Raw genomic sequence first — 23786 nt, 5'->3', positions numbered from 1 at the left:
GTTATATTTTGTCCTTTTTCTGGTCACCCAAAGGGCATTGACAGTTGTACATCGATTTTGTCTCATAGGTCGAGTTCGGCCTCGAGTAGACGTTAATAAAGCCTTCTTCTTCTTCTTCTTCTTCTTCTTCTCTCTCTCTCTCTCTCTCTCTCTCTCTCTCTCTCTCTCTCTCTCTCTCTCTCTCTCTCTCTCTCTCTCATAGGTCATTTTGGCCTTTTGAAGACGTTAATATAACATTTCATTTCATTTCATTTCTCTCTCTCTCTCTCTCTCTCTATGCGTCCACAGGTCACCTCTGACACGGCAAGCATCCCCATGAAATCTGGAACAAGTTCAGCCTTTGCTTTCCCCTTCTTAGCTCGCTCCTCTGCCGCTTTGGATGTCTCTCATTTGTCTTCATACTTCTCCTTCTTCTCAAGACACTTGGCTAAGATATGCCTTGATTCACCATACCCAAAGCACGTTCCCTACTTGTAATACTTCGCCTTCTACTCGGTGGACATCCGAGGGATGGTGGATTTCTTTTTCTGTACCAACTTCTTGGATTTCTTCTTGTCCTTTGATGTTTCTTTCTCTGCAGCATTGCTCACTGGCTCATTTGTAGCATAATTCAATGATCTTGTTCTTAACAAAAAAGCTGTCCATAGTGTGCTCCATGAGCCATTGAATACTCAAAGACTTTTGCTTCAGAAGGTATATCTTTGGATTCATAGGGTAGACCGCAACAATAACGTTCCATCTACTCTTCAAGGACACTTTCTAGAAAGAAGCAACTGGTAGGAATGTATGCCAATACCTCTGATTATAGGTTGAGATGGTATCTTCCTCCATCCACAAAGATTCCAAAACGTCAAAACATCGGCTTTAAACTGTCCCATTCTTTATCAGATTCCTGTCAGAATCCATGGCGTCTGCTGCAAAAAGTCGGACCGGATCCTTTGTAGAAGAGGAACCCATTGAAGCTCTGATACCACTAAAACCGGTTTGGCACTAACAAACTAACAAGTCGGTAATCTCACAGCAACACACTAACAGAACTAAAACCACTAAAACTTCAAAAGTCAATGTAGTTGGGAAACGAATTGGCGAAGTTCTAATTCCATAAGCATTGGCCCCTAAGTCTAGCACCCCTTTTGGTACTTCTTATATCATCTAATCACAGAGTATAACTGCCTTAGAGTCCACTCTGCAATCTACTACCAAGTTGATCTGCAAAAGTGGACCCTCAAGGCACTCTAAAAACGGCCTCAAGCCCAAAAGTATTAGATACAAAAGCTGGCACTAGGCCCAAAAGCAACTACTAAAAAAGCTAACGCTCAAAAGCTGCCACGTCATCACCCGGTTTTTTTGCGCTGCGGAAGGCACGTCAGCAAGAGTGGACCACTCGGAGTATTGGGTGGTGCATACGACCCAGGTTTTGGAGTTCTCTATAATCTGGGTGAGTCTAAATAAGGATAACTCATCACCTTGGGGGTACCAACCTTCCACGAATGTGCCGATTGTACTTGTTATTGAGGAGGAAGCAAGGGGGCAAGCCAGATGCTTAGGAGATCTGAGAGTGAGGCAATGTGCTTCTTGATGAGAGCCTCACTAAGAAGGTGGAGGAAATATGGCAGGCAGCCATGAGCACAAGGGGTGGGATAGGAGAGTTAAACAGATTCTTTCATGAGACTGCACATTCCTCGTTGAGATTCGGGAGCATGAACAGATCCAACGAGGCCTTATCTTACTAAAGAGGATGCAGAGGAGAGGAAGCCAGAGAGTTCCTGGATAGAGACTTCGATTAGCCAGGCCATACGAGATTTTCCTCCTAATGGGCTACATGGTAATCGTCCATGATCGTAACCTGCATAGGATTAAGTCAATACTGCAGTATTCTACTAGCATCATCAGTGCCCTCTATGGAGCCTTCAGTGAAGAAGGTCACGCTCATGCTAGGAGCCTCAATCAAATCACCAACAAAGACCAAAGTTGTGCTGGCTTGTACAATCCCTTCTGTCAAGAAAACATTGAAGATATCAAGAAAGAACAGATTTAGCAAGGAAAAAAGGAGCAATGTAATCATTAACAAGATCCAGAGATCCATCAAAAAACAGATGCATGAACATGAGCAACAAGGAACGACTACAACTGCTTGGACTCATCTGTACAAGCCACATTCAGCTTGCATAAGTGCTAAAAATGTTTGCAGCATAATACTGGAAACGGACTTTTCAGATCTTACTTAGGGCAGCAATAAGTTCCTTTGCAGAGGAGTCTCCAAAATCTGGATCCACTGACTTCTGCACACTGGCAAGGTATCTGCACAACTAACAAAGATGCTTTAGTCTATTGAACAGATTTTTTCACATAAAGCACAGAAGCAGTTTGAGGGGAAAAAATCTAAGCTCACTTTTTGAATAGATGTATAGCAACATCTGCAAATCTCTTCTCACCCATTGGAAAAACAGCTCGGAAAGTAGATGCTGATCGCCTAAAGTCTGCAAGAAACTCCTGCTCAAAACAGCAAAACGTTCAAACACCCGCGTCATTAGTTAAGATGTCTACCCTCAATGCTCTCATTTACGACCCACCCAATTCTACAACTCCATAAATCCAAACCAGCAAAGAATATGACATTCTGAACCTTGTTTAGAGCCTCAAGAGTACTTCTTGGAGACCGCTGTTCAGATTCATTTTCTCTTTTTGCAGAAACACCTCCACTTGAGAGCTGTGCGACTCCTTTTAGAGCAGTTGATAGTCGTTCCAGTTCTCCTGCCAGGTATTTCTCCATGATCTTGTCAACCTAATGCAAAAAACAATTACTTTTCATATTAGCCCTGCAACCTCCAGTACCATGACAAATGACTTGTAACAGAGAATGGGCCAACCGGAAAATTGAGTTCCTGCAGTAACCTAACAGCTTCTGCACGGTTGAGCATAGACTCAGTATCCGCAGTTGCACGAGCCTAAGCAAGGAACCCATTATCAAGCTAGAATTATTTCAGAAGACTTCATGAGAGATGTTGGCAGCATGAAAAGGACCTGCAAGCGTCTGGTGATTGTCCCCATCACTTCATCTGAGTCTTCCTTGCATGTTTGAAAGGATGTCCTTCCATATGCCTACCCTAGAAAAATACCGATCATCAAGAATTGCAGATTTCATTCAAAAAAAACATGGCAAAGGTTATCTCAGCCCTGCTACCTTCAAGACAGGAAGAGCCCCTTTATAAAACCTTACAGCATCTGTATATGCCTCTGTCTTTAGACATTTCCGAAGTCTCTTCGGCAGATCAAACACAAACTGCAGGGCTTAAACACATCACAAAAGTGACAGAAAATTCCTCTCAAAGTGGCAGTCCTGTTTTCAGCTAACCTGTACTTTCCGTAAAAGGCCACGTGTTCCATTCAGCTCCTCAATACGCTCCCTTCTCTCAAATAGGGAAGCATTTACACCATCGCTTTTTGTTCTTACAGCTGTCACCTGTATCACCAAATCAAGTTTACCATCGTGCCCTTTACTCATGTAGACAAGACTACACTCCTTGCCTTTTCAAGAAGCTGTTCCACATTTGATTCCATGCCCATTATATTCTCTTTCATTCTGTGTATGCAGAGAATGCTTGTTTAGATCTTCCAAAAGACTGCAAGAAAACCACAAAAATGAAAAGGCTTGCCTTCTTATGGTATCCGTTGCACTGATGAACTTGTTGTAGTTTTCATAAACAAGCATTTGCATGTCGCTATCAAGATTCTTGATTTCTGCAGCCATTTCAACATGTTTTTGGAGCAGGCCCTCAAGATTTGTTCTGTGTACCTGCACCAAAACCCTCAACATGCTTAATCCAATGATCACTTGATCCATCATCATTCTCCACTTTAAACCAAACAAAGTACACATAAAACGAAGACTATTATCTAGAAACAGAAAAAGAAAGCAGAAGCCATCTACTTGTGGTTCCTGTAGCATCTTCCTTTATTCCTTGCTTGCCTTGCTTAGTGAGCACCCTTGATGTATCTTGGCACATACTTTCATTAACTTTGAATTGCCGATGCAGACACAACAGGATTGATTGGCCCTTGAGCTTCGCAATGAAAAAAAAGGACTTTCCATTATGTGCAAGGATTTATTCTTGCCAAAGACACTCCTCCATTTCTTCAAAAGGTAAGCTTTCACCCAAGCATATTGTACTTTCGGGCTCAGAGGTTTCACCCATGCATATTGTACACCTCCGGAACATGAGCCATAATCTGTTGAATGCTTGTAACCTTTTGCTTCGGGCAATAACCTCTGAGCTCCTTAGGTATCCCACCACAACACTTTTCTAACTGCTCTTCTAAATTAGTAATCGAAAAAAAGCTAAAGGTACCTTCCTCTTCAAAAAGTATCTGGTTCCATGCCGAGAGAGTATCTGCTTAGAAGGATGGTGTCAACCACATAGATGCCAAAAGTTGCTTGAATTCACCCCATGTTCCAGGAACTTGCCCTTGCAACAGGAGTGTTGACCACCATTGTTGAGCATACCCTTCAAGAAACATGTAGCCTTCCTAACCTTGGAGGCTTTTGTGAGATTTTACCGAGAAAAAGCTGTGTCAAATTGTCGTATGAAGGCAAAGGCCTTGTATTCATCCTTGACACCACCGCCAAGTTCCAACCAATGGAATAGGAAAAGAGGACGCAAGAAACAGCTTATTCCTTTTATGCACACCGCCATCATTGCACAAGTATGCACGACTAAATGATCACTCACAGGATTTACTTTGGAAAACATAGTGTAAATGTTAAGGAGTGTGGACATCCTTTTAATTATTTCTCTTTCTTCAGCTATATCCTGCAATCGAGGACGACCACTCTAATTTTAGAGGGCGGTATGTGATGGGTTTTAGTGTTAGGGTTTCTCCGTCGAGGTCATAGACGCAACTGATCACTGTGTTTGTTTGGCAAGTCACACACGCTCTCTCTCTCTAGAAAGGTGGAGAATGCCAATCTCTTTGTCAGAGCCAGAATCATCTACGTGCATTGGTTTTGTCACAAACTGGTGACGTGGCAGTCCCAGATACAAACACAGCAGACCCGGACCCTGCAATGCTGACGTGGCCAACTGTACAGCAGTTCCGAAAATTCTGGCGCGAAATCCGCTGACGTGCTGATGTGGCACAGTGTACGGACAACAGTACGGAAATCCTGCTTTTGCGCTGGCTGAATAAGCAGCTTTTGGGGATAGTTGCTTTAGTTTTGAAATCTTTTCACTTACTGCTTTTGGGACTCTGCTTTTGGGCATCCCTTGTATCAATAATTAAGTCACTTCTCAGTGCATCTGGACGCAAAGTCTTGAGAGTGAGCGCCTACCCACTCTCTTGTACTTTGAACACAGATTAATACAAAAAGAAATACCGAAAGGACGCCAGTCTTTGGGGCCAGTATCTCTAGGCACGGAACTACGCTGGGCCGTGTCGACTCAAGTGTGAATTAGCCACTCCCACCCTTCATACATCGCACATCGGGCGCACTCCCGTCTTCATCGCTCTGTCTTACAGGGAATAAAGCCATAAAGAACCCCAAATTACACATGGGTTCTTGTGAAGAATCTGACAGAGATGACACCTCTCTCAGTGGGAAGGCAAAGAAAAGTTGAAAATCCGGCTCGGGAACTGAAGAAAAGAATGAAGATTTGGGCAATTTTTTTTGGACAAGTTTGCCACACAAATGTCAACTGCAGATTGGCATATGTGTGAACAAATTGATTAAGTACTCCAAGGACCGAAGAATTACCCGATTGATAAGATTTACTCGAGATAGCGTGTGGCCATCGCTTCTCCTCTCAGGTAGGGAGGAAAGCCGAAAAGACAGACAAGTGCAGAAAAGCGGAACCTGTATTTGCAGAACGACATGGACAAGCACTTTTGAAAAGAAGCACTTCTACAGAGCCAACCAATATGACTTCCTCGAAGACAAGAGCAAGAAAACAAAAGAATTTAAAGAAGATGGACAGTCGATTAAATTTGAATCCTTTTCTGGGTTCCGAGATGCTCGAACATGGTGGTCCACTCTTCTTCTGAGGAAGCACGCTCAAGTTGAATGGTTGAAATTCAAAAGGCTCTTTAGTTCTTCTTGGCTGACTCGAGAGTACGAACGAGATATACAAACCGCTTGGAATCATCTTCAAATGACCAAGGGAGATTCTTTTGGACGCTTATTGCGAGAGATTTTGGAACTCTTTTCTACCAACCTCTTCATTTATGAGGGTCTCTTTTAAGGAACAGATTGAGCGGTTTTGTTGCAGACTCTCTACAGAGATCCGAGACTACTGCCTAGAACAAAAATCGAATTCTATTCAAGAATTGATGGGTCACGCGAAATGGGGTTTTGCGATACATTCGGGAAATTTGACTTACCCCACTGATGAGATCTTGAGTCAGAGAACCAACAGACCTCTCACAATGAAAGTAGAAAGAGAAAGAGTTCCGAGGACAAAGAAAAAAAAAAGATACACGTCCCGGACAGACTCTTAGAGAAAGGGCTATCTATCTCAAAGAGGGGAAGTGTTTTGGTTGCGGGGAATTTGGACACATCTCCGCAAAGTGCCCCAAAATAGCACAACAAGAACAGACTGAAGACACGCCAGAGAGTTCTGGAGCAACAGAGGAACGTGGCAGAAAAGGCAGATGAAAGCAGGACTGGTACCACATTGCTTGGGGCCCGAATCGAATCAGATGAACAAAAGTACAAAACTTTGCCGCACTTAGGGCAAAGTGAAAGATCAGGAAGCCCTCATTTTCTTTGATGGAGGAGCCAAGGCCATTCTTTTCGCTTGAATTGGCGGCTAGACTTGGAATTACGCCCGACAGGCTAAGACCACAGGCGGAGGAAGTTCTAGCGGCACCCAGACGGGATGTTGCCATTACACCGATCAATGGCAAACTTCGTTTGCAATGTCAGGGGTATTTAGGGCACAAGGACTTCTACATAATTCCCTTAGGAAGGTTGTGATGTCCTCTGAGAAATCCCTTGGTACAACAAGAACAACACCGTGGTCGACTATCGAGCTGAGAAAGTGACTTTGACAAATGAAGGGCAAAGAGATTGTACTTTATAAAATTCAGTTTCTTTACTCAATTTTCTGGAGAGAACTGAATGATGATTGAAGGTCAAATATGTTTTGACCTCAAAAAAGAACGCCAAGATTTTCTCCACACATGCTGATTGTTTCTCTGAGGGCATGCCAGGCGAGTTGCCACCAGCTCATCCTGAGGATCATACTATTGATCTGATACCTGGAAGCACACCACCCAACCGGCCACCTTACCGTGTGAGTCGAGGCCAGAATGAAGAGATTATGAATTAAGTGAAAGACCTCTTGGAAAAGGGTCTTACCAAGAGTCACAACAACAATACTCCCCCCGTAAAATAACTGTCACAAAGTGATGGCGTGGCTACCGACAACAAAAACCCTAATTTATGCCAAAAACCCTAAAAATCCTGCAAACCCTAATTTTGCAGAAACCCTAATTTCTGCCAGAAACCCTAAATAACCGGCGAACCCTAATTTCTGGAAACCCTAACCCTAACTGCTGGCTGAAACCCTAAGTGGCTGGAAACCCTAATTTCTGGCGCCAGTGCCACGTGGCAGCAGTGTACGGATTCCGGAAATCACGGAAGCTAAGAATAAGCATTGAGCGACGCAATTTTTGCCTGGCTTTTTGCTACGCAAGGGAAAATTGAGAGAGAGAGAGAGAGAGAGAGAGAGAGAGAGAGAGAGAGAGAGAGAGAGAGAGAGATTTGCTTTATTTACTTGCTCTCATTGAGAGAGAGAGAGAGAGAGAGAGAGAGAGAGAGAGAGAGAGAGAGAGAGAGAGAGAGAGACTGCTTTTGATGTTAAGCTTTTGGGCATCCCTTGTAATCTTTATATTCACGGTTTAGGGCTCACTTCTCTGAGCATCTGGACGCAGAGAGTCTGAGAGTGAAACCCTAACCGCTCTCTTGTACTTTGACATTGATTTAATACATAAAGAAATACTCAAAGGGGCGCTCGTCTTTGGGGCCAATATCTCTAGGCACCGAACTCTGCCGGGCCAGTGCAAATCTATTGTGATCTGTGAATTGTTTTGAAGTGGTTATTTGGTGCTGTGGTGATTGATTCTTGATTTGGAGTGTCCAAGTCTGTTACAGTGGTATCAGAGCACGGCCGATTTCTCTTCTACGGGAAATCCGATCCCCAATATTTTTTCCGTGGCACCTATGGCTTCACGCAAGGATCAATCGACTCCCTCTGCATCTGGAGATACGGGCAGGGATCACAACGAAGATTCCGGCAGAGTATGGCCCGCCTCGGCTTACTCAGGCGGAGCAAAGAGAGATGAAGCGTCGTCAATTGATCGGCGATGCAACAAAGATGATGCTCAGTTTTGCGAAGGATCCGAAATTGGCAAAATATATGAGCGAGACTTCTTTTCAGGAAGTGCATGCGCAGTGGCAGAAAACCACTAAACCACCCCTGAAACCCACTCTCAAGAAACCTTCTAATCACAAATAATATACAGAGAAGGAACTAGAAGAGGTGGTTGATGCACGGATTGCTCAGTTTTTTGACGCGCAAAAGAAAGCCAAAAAGCACGGCAAAAAGCAGAAGAAAAGCACTAACTTCCCGGGATATTTGGGTCGTCAATCGACTTTTGACGAGGCAAAGAAACAGAAGAAGCGTGTTCGATTTGAAGGAGTACCCAGTTCTTCTTCTTCTTCTTCTGACAGTTCTTCTAGCCCTTCAGATTCGAGTGAACAAGACAGAAAAGGTAAAAAGCTTCGGAAAGGGCAAGAAAAAGGCAAAGAAGGCTAAATCTCGCCCAAGGACTGACAGTTCTACTCAGGACTCGTCTACAGACAGCTCAGATTCCAATGATGGAAACTTTTATGCGAACAAGAAGAATTTTCACAAAGCCAACCAGTATGACTTTCTCAAAGATAAAAACAAGAAAGTTCGAGAGTTTAAGGAAGGTGGCAACTCGATCAAGTTTGATACTTTTTCAGGATACTCAGATGCTTCGAAGGCTTTGTCTTTTATACAGCACTTTGACATCGCTTTCGCGGGAGGACGCTATTCAGAGCACTCCAAGATTCGGAGAGCTGCCTCTTACTTTAAGGGGAATGCTCGTACTTGGTGGTCCACGCTTCTTTTAGACAAGACTGCGCCAATTAAATGGCTGAAATTTAAGAAGCTTTTTATTTCTTCTTGGTTGAAGCAAGAATATGAACGAGATATACGAGCTGCTTGGAACCATCTTCGGATGACCAAGAAAGATACAATCAATGCTTACTATGAAAGATTCTGGAGCTCGTTTCTACCCGCCTCTTCATTCAAGAAGATCTCGTTGAGAGAATAGATTGAGCGGTTCACCTTGGGTCTACCTACAGAGATCCGAGATCACTGCTTGGAGCAGAAGTCAGCTTCTATTCAGGAGTTGATAAGTCATGCGAATTGGGGCTTTGCCATTCACTCTGGCAGTCTGACCTACCCCACAGATGAGGCCATGACACAACGAGCCGAACAGACTTCTGGGAATGAAAGTAGAAAGAAAAAGAGCAACCCAGATAAAAAGGATGCACGACCCAAGCTTACTCCTTAGGAGCGAGCTCGATTCATCAAGGAGGGGAAGTGCTTTGGATGCGGGGAACATGGACACATCTCCGTGAAGTGCCCTAAAAAGGCACAGAAAGAAAAAAATGATAAGGACGACGAGAGGCCTGAGAGTTCGAGAGCAGCTGAGGAACGTGGACGAAAAGGCAAGATGAAAACAAGACTGGTTCCAGATTGTGTGGGTACCGATCCCGACACCATGGATGAGAGGACAGAACTTTGCCGAGCAAAGTGAAAGATCAAGAGGCCCTGATTTTCTTTGATGGAGGAGCCAAGGCCAACTTCATTTCACCGGAATTGGCGGCACGGCTCGAGATTACTCCCGATCAGATGGGACCACTTGCGGAGGCAGTTCTAGCGGCACCCGGCACGGACGTAGCCATTACACCTGTCATTGGCAAACTTCGGGTGCATTGTCAGGGGTATTTGGGGCATGAGGACTTCTTCATAATGCCTTTGGAGGGTTGTGATGTTCTGTTAGGGATTCCCTGGTACCACCAGAACAACGCCGTGGTCGATTATCGGGCGAGAAAAGCGACTTTGACTACAAAAAAGGGCAGAACAATTGTACTTGATATTAAACTGAAGGGCAAGTCTGTCCCTATTCTATCGGCTTCGGCCATTTCAAAATTAATGAAATCCAGTTTGTTTGTTTACTCGATCTTTATAAAAGAATTGAGCCATAAGGATAGGACAAATATGTCTTAACTTGATAACGAACGCCAAGATTTTCTCCACTCTCACACCGATTGCTTCTCAGAGGGCCTACCAGGCGAGTTACCCCCTGCTCGTCCTGAAGATCATACCATTGATCTAATACCTGGAAGCACACTACCGAACCGGCCACCTTACCGTGTGAGCCGAGCACAGAATGAAGAGATTATGAACCAAGTGAAAGACCTCTTGGAAAAAGGTCTTGTCCAGCCTAGTACTTCACCGTATTGCTCTCCAGTGTTGTTGGTTTTGAAGAAAGACGGATCTTGGAGGATGTGCATCGATTATAGAGCTCTCAACAAAATCACCATCAAGAACAGATTTCCGATTCCTAGGATCGATGATATACTCGACAGGTTACAGGGATCCTCATGCTTTAGCAGGATGGACTTGAAGAGTGGATATCATCAGATCCGAATCGCACCGGGAGACATCTACAAGACAACCTTTCGGACGACTTTTGGGTTATTTGAGTTTTTGGTGATGCCTTTTGGCTTAACCAATGCTCCTGCGACATTTAACCGGATGATGGACAGGATTTTTCGAGAGTACAGGCTATTTGTTGGCACTTTCTTTGACGACATCATTGTTTTCTCCAAGAATGAGGCAGAACACAGAGATCGTCTGCTTCAGGTCTTTCAGGCATTACGAGATCACAAGTTAGTGATTAATGCAAAGAAAAGTGAATTTTTCCCACCAGAGATACACTTTTTGGGACACGCAGCATGAGTGCAAATGGACCAGGACAAGATAGAGACTATACGCGATTGGCCCGATTTGAAGAATGTCCATGAAGTTCGAAGCTTCTTGGGACTGTGTTCGTAATACAGGCGGTTCATACGAAAGTTTGCAAAGGTTGCTTCCCCTTTGCATATCTTGACACAGAAAGGAGTCCCTTTCTCGTGGGGATCCACAGAGGTGACTGCCTTTCAGACATTGAAAGAGAAATTGACTACGGGACCAGTTTTGACTTTCTCGGACTTGCAGAAGTCATTTGAAGTATATTGTGATGCTTGTGGTCGTAGTCAGGGTGCGGTCTTGATGCAAGAAGGCCATGTCATTGCTTACGAGAGCCGATTGTTCTTTAGGCCGGAGATGACAGCACAGATATATGAGAAAGAGCTTTTGGCGGTTATCCATGCTCTTACTCAGTGGCGGCATTACCTACTCGTAGCGGATTTTACTGTCTTTACAGACCATCAGAGTTTGCGCTACTTCTTGTCACAGAAGCAGTTTTCGAAAAAGCAGATGCGGTGGGCAAACATCTTGTCACAGTTTCGCTTTAAGATTGTCCATGTGCATGGACAGAAGAATGTGCTGGCAGATGCTTTGTCTCGGAAGCCGTTGGTTCTGGCTATTTCCGCGATACATCATAGGACCTTCGACGATATGGTCGATTAGTATGCCACAGATACAGATTTTGCAGATATTTTCACACAGATACGGGATGGGGAGACAGTAGCTGGATACTCCCTTCGGGAAGGCTACTTGATGAGAAAGACTATGTTGTGCATTACACAGCCGTTGAGGGAAAAGGATGAGTGAATGCCATTGTCCACCTTTTACGGGTCACCGCGACATTGCTACCACCATGAAGGGGGTAGAGAGATATTTCTTTTGGCTGAGACTCAAAAAGGATGTGGAAGAGTTTGTGCGCAGTTGCTTAGTATGCCAGAAGGTCAAGTTTGATAGGCATAAGGCACAGGGATTGTTACAGCCTTTATCCATACCCACCCGCCCCTGGGAAAGTATTCCGATGGATTTCATTTTTGATCTCTCGAGAACACAGAGTGGTCACGATGGTATTTGGACTGTTATTGACAGATTTAGCAAACACGCTCATTTCATTCTAGTGAAGAAAACAGTCAAGCCAGATCGCTTAGCGAGACTGCTTGCGGCCCAAATCTTCAGATTACATGGCATGCCTGAGACGATTGTCTCTGACAGAGACCCCAGATTTACGAGTTTGTTTTGGAAGGCAATTTGGGAGAACATTGGTACGTGGTTGTTGTTCTAGTCTTCATTCCACCCACAGAATGATGGGCAATCTGAGATTGCAAATTCAATGGTTCTAGATTTATTGAAGTCTTATATCTCGGATCAGAAGACTCGATGGGAAATGTCACGTGACACATCCAACCCTATGTGTCCATGGACAAGCTACAGCATAGTAAGGGTTCAGTCCGTCCAGTCAGTCTAGATTAGAAGTGATCTGGCACTTTTGTGAGTCTATTCGTAGACCGTGCATGCCCAGTCACTTAGTGTAGATGCATATCCTCTGGTTGCACACAACATGATCATAAGAATTCCCATCAGAATCCATCAAAATCCTTCAGGGGAAATTTCCAGTGCATTTAGCCTATTTTCCCCATTTTTGACATTTTTCACTTATTATTTTTAAGTGACTTTTGTTGGAAAGTAGGTAGGGCAAATTGAGTAAGTTTGTATATAAGCAAACCTAGACTAGCACTAATTGGCAAAAGAGGCAGCAGGAGCACCTTGCTCAACAGGCAACTTCTCATCAAGACCAACCTCCGCGACTACTCTGGCGTTTTTCTACACAGAAGACCTAGCGTTTTTGCATCAGATCAGCCTTGGCGATTTGTGCACAGCAGATCAGCCCCGGCGTCGTCAAGACACAGCAGATCAACCTAGAGTTTTGCATTTGCAGAACATCCGGCGACAACAGAACCATTTTCAGCCCTAGCGTTTTTTATTTGCAGATGAGCCCCAGCGTTTTGCAGATTCAGCACGACGAAACATCAAGAAACCTCAGCATTTTCAGTTTTCAGCCCTTAGACACCGCAGATCAAGTCCCGAACCTCGCAGATCTCACCTTCTTGCAGCAGTTCCACGCCGCACGGCCAGTTTCCACAAGTTTACAGTTTCAGCCTGGAAAACGCAGATTTCAGCATCTGCGTTTTCAGCGCGTCGTCGTCACATCGTCACCATCGATATCGTCCCCGACATAAGAGTCAAAATTCAGCAGATAAAGATTTGCAGATTTCAGCCACTAGAGTTTTCAGATTTCAGCCCGTCTCGTCGTCATCCTCGTCGACGTCGACATCGTCGGCAAGTCCAAGCATTGTAGAGATTTGTGCAATCATAAGTAGACCGCTCTCGCCATAGAGAGTAGGACCTTCGGAGGAGGGTTTTACAACGTCTTTGGTGTCGTATTTCTCTTCTCTCTCTATCTCTCAGTCTCATACACTTGCACGCACAGCGTCCGTTCACTTTGTTGTGATCATTGCACTCTCTCATTAAGAACGGAAGGCTCTCCCTTTCGTAAGTAAAAGGAACCCTTGAGCACAATTCGAAGCACTCATCTTGAGCAAAGCGCAAACATTCATTCCGCTGCACCTAACATTGGTATCAGAGCTTTGGCAGTATTTTGTATCACTCAAGGAAAGAACCACAAGAATCACAAGAATTTTTTTTTGCTTGTTGAGGTCGCACGAACCCAAGTTCGCTTGGGCGTGTCGATTCCTAATCGTGATTTTGAAGAGTGACAGGAATCCCAAGAAAAGAAGGGCTTGTCGAGCCTCCCCTTGTGTCTCTTTTCACTCCTTGAGAGCGGACCGTGCACTTAGCGGCCGGCCAATCGACGTGAGGTGGAAAAAAGAAACCTTGGTGTGAGCGCAAGGCCACCAAGGGGCGAGCCCGCGGAAAGAAGTAGAACTCGGGTGAAGAGAAGATCCTTCTCAAACACAGATTGCAAGCGAAAGAAAACCTCAAGACACTCAAGAACCTCAAGAACCCAAGAACCCCAAGAACCCAAGTTCCTCGTGAACTTAAGGACCAAAGACCACAAGAACCCACAAGAACCCACGACTTCAGAATGGTCATCACTCGAAGCGGAATGGATACTTCGCTTGGAGGTGATAAGCATGAGAGAGGCGAAGAAGAATTTTCCCCACCAGGAGGTTTTTCTGACCCTTCCCCATCTATGTCAAGGATTGCACTAACTCCTATGGAGGCTTTCGACAAGAGGTTGATGGACAGGAAGTTAGAACGCGAAGAAAGAGAAGCAGAAAGAAAGGCCTACGAAGAAGAAATAGAAGCCATAGATTGTGATTACGAAGAAGAAGTGGCAGCCCCACAAAGCGTGAGTACGACTTGGAAGAAAAAGAAAGTCAAGCAAGATTTGATCACGAGAACAAAGCAAGAATGCAAGAGATGTTGCGACTCTTTTCTCAAGTGCAGGCACAGATGCAAGAGATTCAGGAGAAGGAGACTCTCTCAGTCTCTTCTTCTCCAAAGCATGACACACAGGATTTGCATGATTATGAGAAGCATGATGAATTGAATGATAATGATAAGCATGATAATGATGAGCATGATGATTTGCATGATCACGATGTGATTCCTCACAAGCATGATGATTTGCATCAAGAAGACGTGATTGTCCACAAGGATGATGAGTTAGTTGATGCTTTTTCTAGCAAAGCTAACCTCGTTGCAGATTCGATCAATCACGAAAGATCGATCTTGGCTCTCGAGCTTAGGTCCAAAGAACCCCCCAGGAAGAACCGATCTTAGCTCTCGAGCCTAGGTCTAAAGAACATTACAGGAAGTATTATTTGTTCGCATGATTGATACGCACGGATTGTTCGAGTGTTTCATTCGTGATCGTTTCCTGTATTTTAGTCACCGTCTTTATGTGATCCTTTTCCTAGGCATGACATATTGTACGTTGAGCACATTTCACTCATGAATGAGCATGAATGTATGCAGATTGTCCATGAAAAGCTAAAAAGTATGCATTCAAGAAAGTCACATTCCATGTCTCTTCCTTGGCATGACACATTCGTAGAAAGAGCACATGAAAGTATGAGCACCAAGCATGGGCATTTCCATTGTGAATTTCCACGGTTGATTGCTTTAGATCAGAACAGAAAGATTCGATCTCATTGTTTGCGTGTGTGTGGTGAATCGTTTGGCACTCCGTCTCTTTAATCATCTACATTGCATGCACAGTCTTTGAGGAAGACATGATTTTTTCCACTCACTTTATATGGAATGGGTATATTCATGTTTTTGTGTTGGAAGTGGTTTCACGAATTTTCAGCCGTGGAAATTCTTGAAGAAGAAAGAAGCATGACTCTCGACGAAGTTGAAGCATCGAAGGAGCCACAGAAGACTGTGTCGTTTTCGGCGCGGCCCAAAGAAGCAAGCGTTGCAGACCTTTACGAAGTTCAAGTACCGCACGACCCACACATCAGAGTGGGCCGGCGAAGAGTCCCTTCCAGGATTCCGGATGCTATTGGCGATCTTCCTCGACGCCATACAGTTCGGTACCAGTACCTCACTTTCAAAAGGAGGGGATGTCACGTGACACATCCATCCTTATGTGTCCATGGACAAGCTACAACATAGCAAGGGTTCAGTCTGAAGGGGATCGGGGAGCACCACAGACGGAGAGTGAGAGAGAGAAGAAGGAGACACACAACACGATGTGGGTGGGGAGACTCCAAAGAGTGAGCAGCCCCCTATACACTTATGCTATGTATAAGGTATACAAGTCAGTGGGCGCCCAAACTCTGGGCGGCCGGGCAAGGCACAGACGCCTATACCCCAACAACCTCCCACTTAAAGGCGACTGTGCCTTTAAGCAAGGGAACCTAGTCTAAAGACTAAAAAAAGGTGAGAGAAAACCGCTCTCAACCGATGCCCACTGGCTAGCTGTGATCGTGTGCATCTGGCTCTACTGATAGACAAACATCCTGCTGCGGAAGCCACATAGAGCTAGCTCCAAGCTCTGCAAAGAGTCTACAAGAGCTCATGCACTCCTGCAAGTATCGGTCCAATACCTGCAAACCTCCCCTATGCTCTATGCCGAGATCAGTCATCGAACAACTAATCAACCCTGCTGCAAATGCTCCCACTGCAGCTGCTATGTCGGGCCTCGAGATCAGCATCTCGTACATGAGGACACCGAACGTTGATGCAACCCTGGCAACCTCTGCCACCTCCAACTCAGAACTCAACTCATGGCAATCCTGTCCCCTATCATAGAGACCATGGCACTCTGACTCCGAGCTCTGGAGTGACTCCTCGTGCCCACCACATATCACATGTGTACCAAGAGTATCCATCTGTCCTGAATCTGCATCAAGCTTTGGCATAAGCATATCAAGAAATGACTCCACAATAGCCGACATCTCAGCATCCATGTGAGTCATCTCTGTCATCACCTCTGATGACTCATCCTGCTGTGACTCACTAGAGCTATCCCGCTCTACCTGTGCATCCGTAGACGCAACCTGCACAACAAGGTCACTGCTCTGCACTCCATGCAAAACACCCTGCAACCCACAAGCAAAAGAGACTCGCCTGCTCTCTCGCTCTCTACCTGGCTGCGTGATCACAGAGACAACACCGTCTCTCGCGTGATCCACATGCAATGGGTAACCTGTACCACTCCTGGCACCTCTCGCAATCACTAGCGAACCCAAATGCATCACAAAATCTCGCTCTCGTAGCGAAATCTGACATCCACAATCTCTAAGCTGACCAATCGAGATCAAACTCACTGTCAAATCTGGTACATAGCGCACATGTCGTAACAAGTAAGATGCACCACTCGGTAATGACAGTCTCACATCTCCTGCACCTGCTATCGCATGCACCGATCCATCGGTCAAACGTACACTGCCAAGCATCCCGCTAGAATAGCTACAAAACCATTCACGATGCGACGTGACATGAAACATAGCATCTGCGTCTAGCAACCACTGCGAAGGGAGTGCACTATCCACATGTATAGCATCTCGTGCATAGCTCGAGGTAAAAGTGACATCCCCGTCACTAGTATACTCCGACACTACATCTGTCTCAACTATCAAAGCAACTGAGTCCATGGCATCACTACATACATCTCTGAGACTGCCATGTCTCCTACGATGTCGCATACGACGAAAACAGTGCCGTCTAACGTGTCCAGAATGACCACAATACCAACATGTCACCTCTCGGCGTGCTCGTGAATGTACATGTCTCACACGAGTCCGTGATGACTCAGATCTATCATACATATCATGTAATCTGCGCCAAAGTGCTCTCGAAGTAGTCTCATACATAACAAGAGCATATACAGATTCCGCAAGGTGCAAAGAGAGCGTAGATAGTGCCATCTCCTCTAGCTCCTGCCACTGATCGTCAGACATGTTTGAAGGTCTACCTGCATCACCACTCAATGGTCGATGCAACCCTCGCTGTGTCAATGCATCAAGCATACACTCTCTCCATGCCGCAAAGTCTGACCCATCAAACATGCGCATCTGTGAGAGGTCACAATCTGATCGATCACCTGTCTCTGTCATGAGCACAATGTAGCAAACTAGAAAGCAAAACCACCTCACCAACAACACCTGGAAACTGTCTACCAATATGGCCAGAAACACAATGTAAAACCTGTGAGACACACTCCAAAATAGAGCTCCCGCAATGTCAATACAAGCCTCGCATGCTCTAGTATCACACTGCAATCTGTGAGCTAATAACCAAGCCCACACTGTGCGGTATCGATGCATACATACGCACAAATCTCCCACCTGCAGAGAACACCGCACACAAATGCTGAGTGCAACCCGCAATCTCTACCTAGATCGCATAAATGATGCGTATAAAACTCCTGGGAAAATTTCGCAAGAGTTTCGTCAGTAAAACGGCCACAAAACCAATAACCAAACTGACTGCACACTCAAAACCATGAGCAACCAAAGCGCATCAAACCGCACTCCAAATGCATGCACCAATCTCCACACTTTGCATACATCATTGCAAACACCTGCAAATCTAGTACACAAATATCTGCTCTACCTGTGACTGCCAAAAAAATACTCGAGGCATACATTGCCGAACTCAAAATGCAATCACATTAGTCTCCCTGAGCATCAAACCACATAGGGTATACATCGTATCCTCCCACCTGTGAGGAAACTTGCAGCAAATATCACTCTCACATCTGAGAGCAAACCATGTGTGGAATCCTCGACACACAATAAATAACTGCTGCTGCAGAAAATTCAGCGTTCAGAATTTTAAAATTCTGATATGACGAGCGCGTCCGGAGCATGCCAAAACCCCAAGGTAGACTCCTGGATCATATGTATCCGAGTCCGGCTCTGATACCAAACAGTGTTTTTGGGACCCGAAAGTGCACAAATAAACTTGCTGCTGTACCTGCTGTAATTCAAAGCATAATTTCAGCAAATAGACATCACCATCGCGTCCGGAGCGTGCCAAAACCCTGACCTAGACTCCTGGATCATGTAGATCTGACTCTGTATGATGGAGCTACGCAAAAAACTGCGTTTTAGAGCCCGAAAATGGCAAAAACGAGCTGCACACAGTCTTGAACCTGCTGCTGCTCCACTCTGCGTGATGCAATGTCCTCTCAATGCAAGCTCCAACACAAGAGCTCTGCCACAACAGCATCCAAGCACTCGAATGTCAAGCTCTCCTCCGCCGAGCACTTCTCTAACGAGCTCCACTGAGCTCAAAAGCTCCTCTCACCAAGGAAGCCGCAACCGCCTCCTCGACCAAGCTTGACCACACCAAGCTCTTAAGCTCCAAAGACAATGCTCCTCAAGCTAAAATCTCTCTCCGTGAAACTCCACGATCGAACTCCACCGTCGAGAGCGAGCGAGCTATCGTCTCGAAGCTGTCAAAGCCGTCGTGCTCTCCGCGGTCACCATAGCTCTGATACCAATTGAAGGGGATCGGGGAGCACCACAGACGGAGAGTGAGAGAGAGAAGAAGGAGACACACAACACGATGTGGGTGGGGAGACTCCAAAGAGTGAGCAGCCCCCTATACACTTATGCTATGTATAAGGTATACAAGTCAGTGGGCGCTCAGACTCTGGGCGGCCGGGCAAGGCACAGACGCCTATACCCCAACACAGTCCGTCCAGTCAGTCTAGATTAGAAGTGATCTAGCACTTTTGTGAGTCTATTCGTAGAACGTGCATGCCCAGTCACTTAGTGTAGATGCATATCCTCTGGTTGCACACAGCATGATCATAAGCATTCCCATCAGAATCCTTCAGGGGAAATTTCCAGTGCATTTAGCCTATTTTCCCTATTTTTGACATTTTTCACCTTTTACTTTTAAGCGACTTTTGTTGGAAAGTAGTTAGGGAAAATTGAGTAAGTTTGTACATAAGCAAACCTATACTAGCACTAATTGGCAAGAGAGGCAGCATAAGCACCTTGCTCAACAGGCAACTTCTCAGTAAGACCAACCCCCGCAACTCTCTGGCGTTTTTCTACACAGAAGACCTAGCGTTTTTGCATCAGATCAGCCTTGGCGATTTGTGCACAGCAGATCAGCCCCGGCATCGTCAAGACACAACAGATCAGCCTAGCGTTTTGCATTTGCAGAACATCCGGCGACAACAGAACCATTTTCAGCCCTAGCGTTTTTTATTTGCAGATGAGCCCCAGCTTTTTGCAGATTCACCGCAACGGAACATCAAGAAACCTCAGCGTTTTCAGTTTTCAGCCCTTAGACACCGCAGATCAAGTCCCGAACTCGAAGATCTCACCTTCCTGCCACAGTTCCTCGCGGCACGGTCAGTTTCCGCAAGGTTTACAGTTTCAGCCTGGAAAACGCAGATTTCGGCATCTGCGTTTTCAGCGCGTCGTCGTCACATCGTCGCCATCGACATCGTCCCCGACATAGAGTCAGAATTTAGCAGATAAAGATTTGCAGATTTCAGCCACTAGAGTTTTCAGATTTCAGCCCGTCTCATCGTCGACATCGTCGGCAAGTCCAAGCATTGTAGAGATTTGTGCAATCATAAGTAGACCGCTCTCGCCACAGAGAGTGGGACCTTCGGAGGAGGGTTTTACAACGTCTTTGGTGTCGTATTTCTCTTCTCTCTCTATCTCTCAGTCTCATACACTTGCACGCACAGTGTCCGTTCACTTTGTTGTGATCACTGCACTCTCTCATTAAGAACGGAAGGCTCTCTTTTCTCTAAGTAAAAGGAACCCTTGAGCACAGCTCGAAGCACTCATCTTAAGCAAAGCGCAAACATTCATTCCGCTGCACCTAACAGGAAAAGTACCTACCTTTGGTGGAATTTGCCTACAATAACATGATACACTCTTCGACGGGGAAGGCGCCATTTGAGATTGTTGAAGGTGCTGCAAAGGTTCTACCCTTCCTAAGCACGAAAGATAAGATCTTTGAAGCAAATGAATATACGCGAGATTTGGATACAGCTTTTGCCAAGGTTCGCGAGACATTGCAGAAGTCTCAAGAACGACAGAAAAAGGCAGCGGATCGCCATCGTCGCGACTTGAAATTGAAGGAGGATGATTGGGTGCTCTTACGTTTTGAGAAGGCACACACAAGGAAGAAAAAGGGAAAGGAGAGGCTTTTTCCAAAGCTTAGTATGCGATACTACAGACATTTCCAGATCACTGAAAAGATAAATGATGTCTCCTTCCGATTGAAACTGCCAGATACTTGGAGGATTCACAATGCATTCCATGTGAGTCTCTTGAAACCTTTTAAGGGTGATGTGCTTGATGATGGGGAGCCCGATGAGCAACCCGAAGTCGAAGAAATCGAGGAGATCCTTGTTCCTGAACAGATTTTGGCACATAAGGATACGAAGACTGAAGGTAAAGTCGGAAGGCGGTTCTTGGTTAAGTTCAAGAACTATCCTGCATTGGATGCGAAGTGGATGGAGGAGGAGGACCTAGCAGATACTCCTCAGATTGTGAAACTTTACCTCGATGCTTTTGGTTTAGCATAGTCTACTCCAAACGGAACCCAGAATTCAGCTTGGCCGGAGATCTGGTGCAGTGGGATGCACAAGAGGGGAGTCGCTCCACTTCTTTGTCAACAGATGCCTTGATTTAGATACTAGAGTCATTGATGTCTCTTTGAGCTTCATGGATACTGAAAGCTGACAGTATTCTGCTGTATGACTTTAATAAAATGGAATTCCTGATTATGATACTGATTTGTTCTTGACTTCTTTTAAGTGCAGGAACTCATAGACGAAATGACTGCAGCATTTTCGTCTGACTGATCTCGAATAGACATGGTTGTCCGATGAGGTCCCGATTGGATCTAGATGCGATTGCTAGCTACATTGCCGATAAATCGTGGTCTAAGATCCGAATGAATGTTGAATGTCATGTGATGTCTTGTGATGTCTAGTGATGTCCTATGATATTCTGTGATGTGACTGTCGATTTGGTACATGTGCTAGATGTGTGTTCCTAGTACGTAGGTACTAACAGTCAGTGTCTACTAAGACGGTTTATGGCTTTTGTCAGTTTTGCAAGCGTAATCGCGGTTGATTACAATGCTTTCAAGAAGGGGGTATGTCACAAAGTGATGACATGGCTACCGACAACAGAAACCCTAATTTCTGCCAGAAACCCTAATTTTGCAGAAATCCTGCAAACCCTAATTTTACAGAAACCCTAATTTCTGCCAAAAACCCTAAAAATCCTGCAAACCTTAATTTCTGCCAGAAACCCTAATTTTGCAAAAACTCTAATTTCTGGAAACACTAACCCTAACTGCTGGCTGAAACCCTAAGTGGCTGGAAACCCTAATTTCTGGCATTAGTGCCACGTGGCAGTAGCGTACGGATTACGGAAATCACGGAAGCTGAGAAAAAGCATTGAGCGACGCAATTTTTGCTGGCTTTTTGCTACGCAAGGGAAAATTGAGAGAGAGAGAGAGAGAGAGAGAGAGAGAGAGAGAGAGAGAGAGACTGCTTTTGATGTTAAGCTTTTTGGCATCCCTTGTAATCTTTATATTCACTGTTTAGGGCTCACTTCTCAGAGCATCTGGACGCAGAGTCTGAGAGTGAAACCCTAACCGCTCTCTTGTACTTTGACATTGATTTAATACATAAAGAAATACCAAAAGGGGCGCCAGTCTTTGGGGCCAATATCTCTAGGCACAGAACTCCGCCGGGCCAGTGCAAATCTATTATGATCTATGAATTGTTTTGAAGTGGTTATTTGGTGATGTGGTGATTGATTCTTGACTTGGAGTGTTCAAGTCTATTACAATAACCACAAGGGTCCGGGCCATGAGTAAAAACAGCACTTTTCAATCATTCAATACTCCCCCGCAAATAACCAAAAGGGTCTCGGCCATGAGTATGAACAAGCATTTTCAAACATCATTTCTCACTACTCCACCCGGGAGTAAAATCACCAATCATTGAAACCAGTTTTAAAACCAGAGTCAAACATTTCAAATCGGCACCAAGACAGGTTCAAAGCAGATATTATCCATTTCAAACAATACTTTCTCAAACAAAGTTCAAAAGTATCTAGCTATAAAACAACTAGAGAGTTCATTCAGGGTTTTGTTCGGACAACCGAACTTTGAGGACGATTGGCTTGCCCTTCTGCATCACGGAGATGGTTCGGTTCCAGACCAGGAGAGTTGCATCATTCTTGTCATGCCAAGGTATGCCTAATAGAACGTCACAATTGCCCAACTTCATGATGTGGAAATCAGTTTTTCCATGATAATCTTGAATAGTCATTGGAAGAGCACCAATGAGCGGTACTACTTTCGGAGTTTTCCCTGTGGCTAGCTAAACTTCAATTTCTCCACCCTCTGCATCATAATCAAAGTGCATCTGCTTTAAAAATTCTGGATGGATGAAGTTCTCTGTAGCTCCGGGGTCAAAGAAAATAAGGGCTTTGAAGCCATTGACTTTGCCATATGCTCGATACAATTCATTTGTACTCTCAAGGCGTATGCCATAAATATAAGGAACTAGTCCAATAGCGGGTCTAGCTCTCTTAGCAGGAGGTGGAGCTGGGGTTCTGTCGAGAGTTGTGGTTAGTGGCCGGAGATTCTTCTGTGGTAAACTCTAGCTTTCCCTTCATCAATTTGTAGCTGACTGCAGCATGGTCCATAAGTTATTGCATGGTAGAGACTACTTGGATAGACATTATTCCTGCAATGGTGACGGTAGTCCAATGGTGTATTGTCACAAAAATACGGAAGCGTAAACTGACATTTAATGGCACTTCAAATACTCAAGAGAATTAGAGGGAGCGAGAAAACTTGACACTTCATTGGGGACCAGAAGATGGGCTGGTCCCCCCCCATAAAGAGAATTATCTTTATTACTAAGGGAGAATCTTTACAAGCACAGGAACGGGGCATACGCCCGTCCTCTACTCTTTCTTCTGTTCTGTTCTGACTACTGACTGAGAAAGTGTTTCCACTTTCTTTCTGCTTAGGGGATTTCCCATCTTCTGCGAGACTGGTTGGAAGCTCTCAAAAAGAGAGTCTTATCTTCCAAAACAGCTCATCGGAAGCTCTCACAGAGGAGAGTCCATCTTCCGTTATGTATTGCCTTCATGCTCATTCATTCATGCATCGAACACAAAAGAGAAAACAAGCAAAATGCACACGCACATGCTTGCTGTAATTTTCTGTACATAACCTGAAATTCTT

At 45.0% G+C, this 23786-nt stretch overlaps 1 protein-coding gene across 1 annotated transcript in view; it reads right to left on the bottom strand.

Moving 5' to 3' along the window:
• LOC147438605 (Vps51/Vps67 family (components of vesicular transport) protein) overlaps window positions 1-23786 on the bottom strand; it is a 160781-nt gene that overhangs the window by 94383 nt on the left and 42612 nt on the right. Inside the window, exons 2-10 of the mRNA XM_086484658.1 lie at window positions 3657-3796; window positions 3529-3583; window positions 3356-3463; window positions 3185-3283; window positions 3025-3102; window positions 2871-2948; window positions 2627-2785; window positions 2393-2493; window positions 2225-2301 (exon numbers count right to left, since the gene is read on the bottom strand). Coding sequence (XP_086340784.1) covers window positions 2225-2301; window positions 2393-2493; window positions 2627-2785; window positions 2871-2948; window positions 3025-3102; window positions 3185-3283; window positions 3356-3463; window positions 3529-3583; window positions 3657-3796 — 895 coding nt within the window. The remainder of the gene's footprint in view (window positions 1-2224; window positions 2302-2392; window positions 2494-2626; window positions 2786-2870; window positions 2949-3024; window positions 3103-3184; window positions 3284-3355; window positions 3464-3528; window positions 3584-3656; window positions 3797-23786) is intronic.

This window comes from Adiantum capillus-veneris, chromosome 16 (genome assembly GCF_014529385.1).
Source record: "Adiantum capillus-veneris isolate H3 chromosome 16, ASM1452938v2, whole genome shotgun sequence".
NCBI lineage: Eukaryota > Viridiplantae > Streptophyta > Polypodiopsida > Polypodiales > Pteridaceae > Adiantum > Adiantum capillus-veneris.
This window is presented reverse-complemented; position numbering and strand designations above follow the sequence as displayed.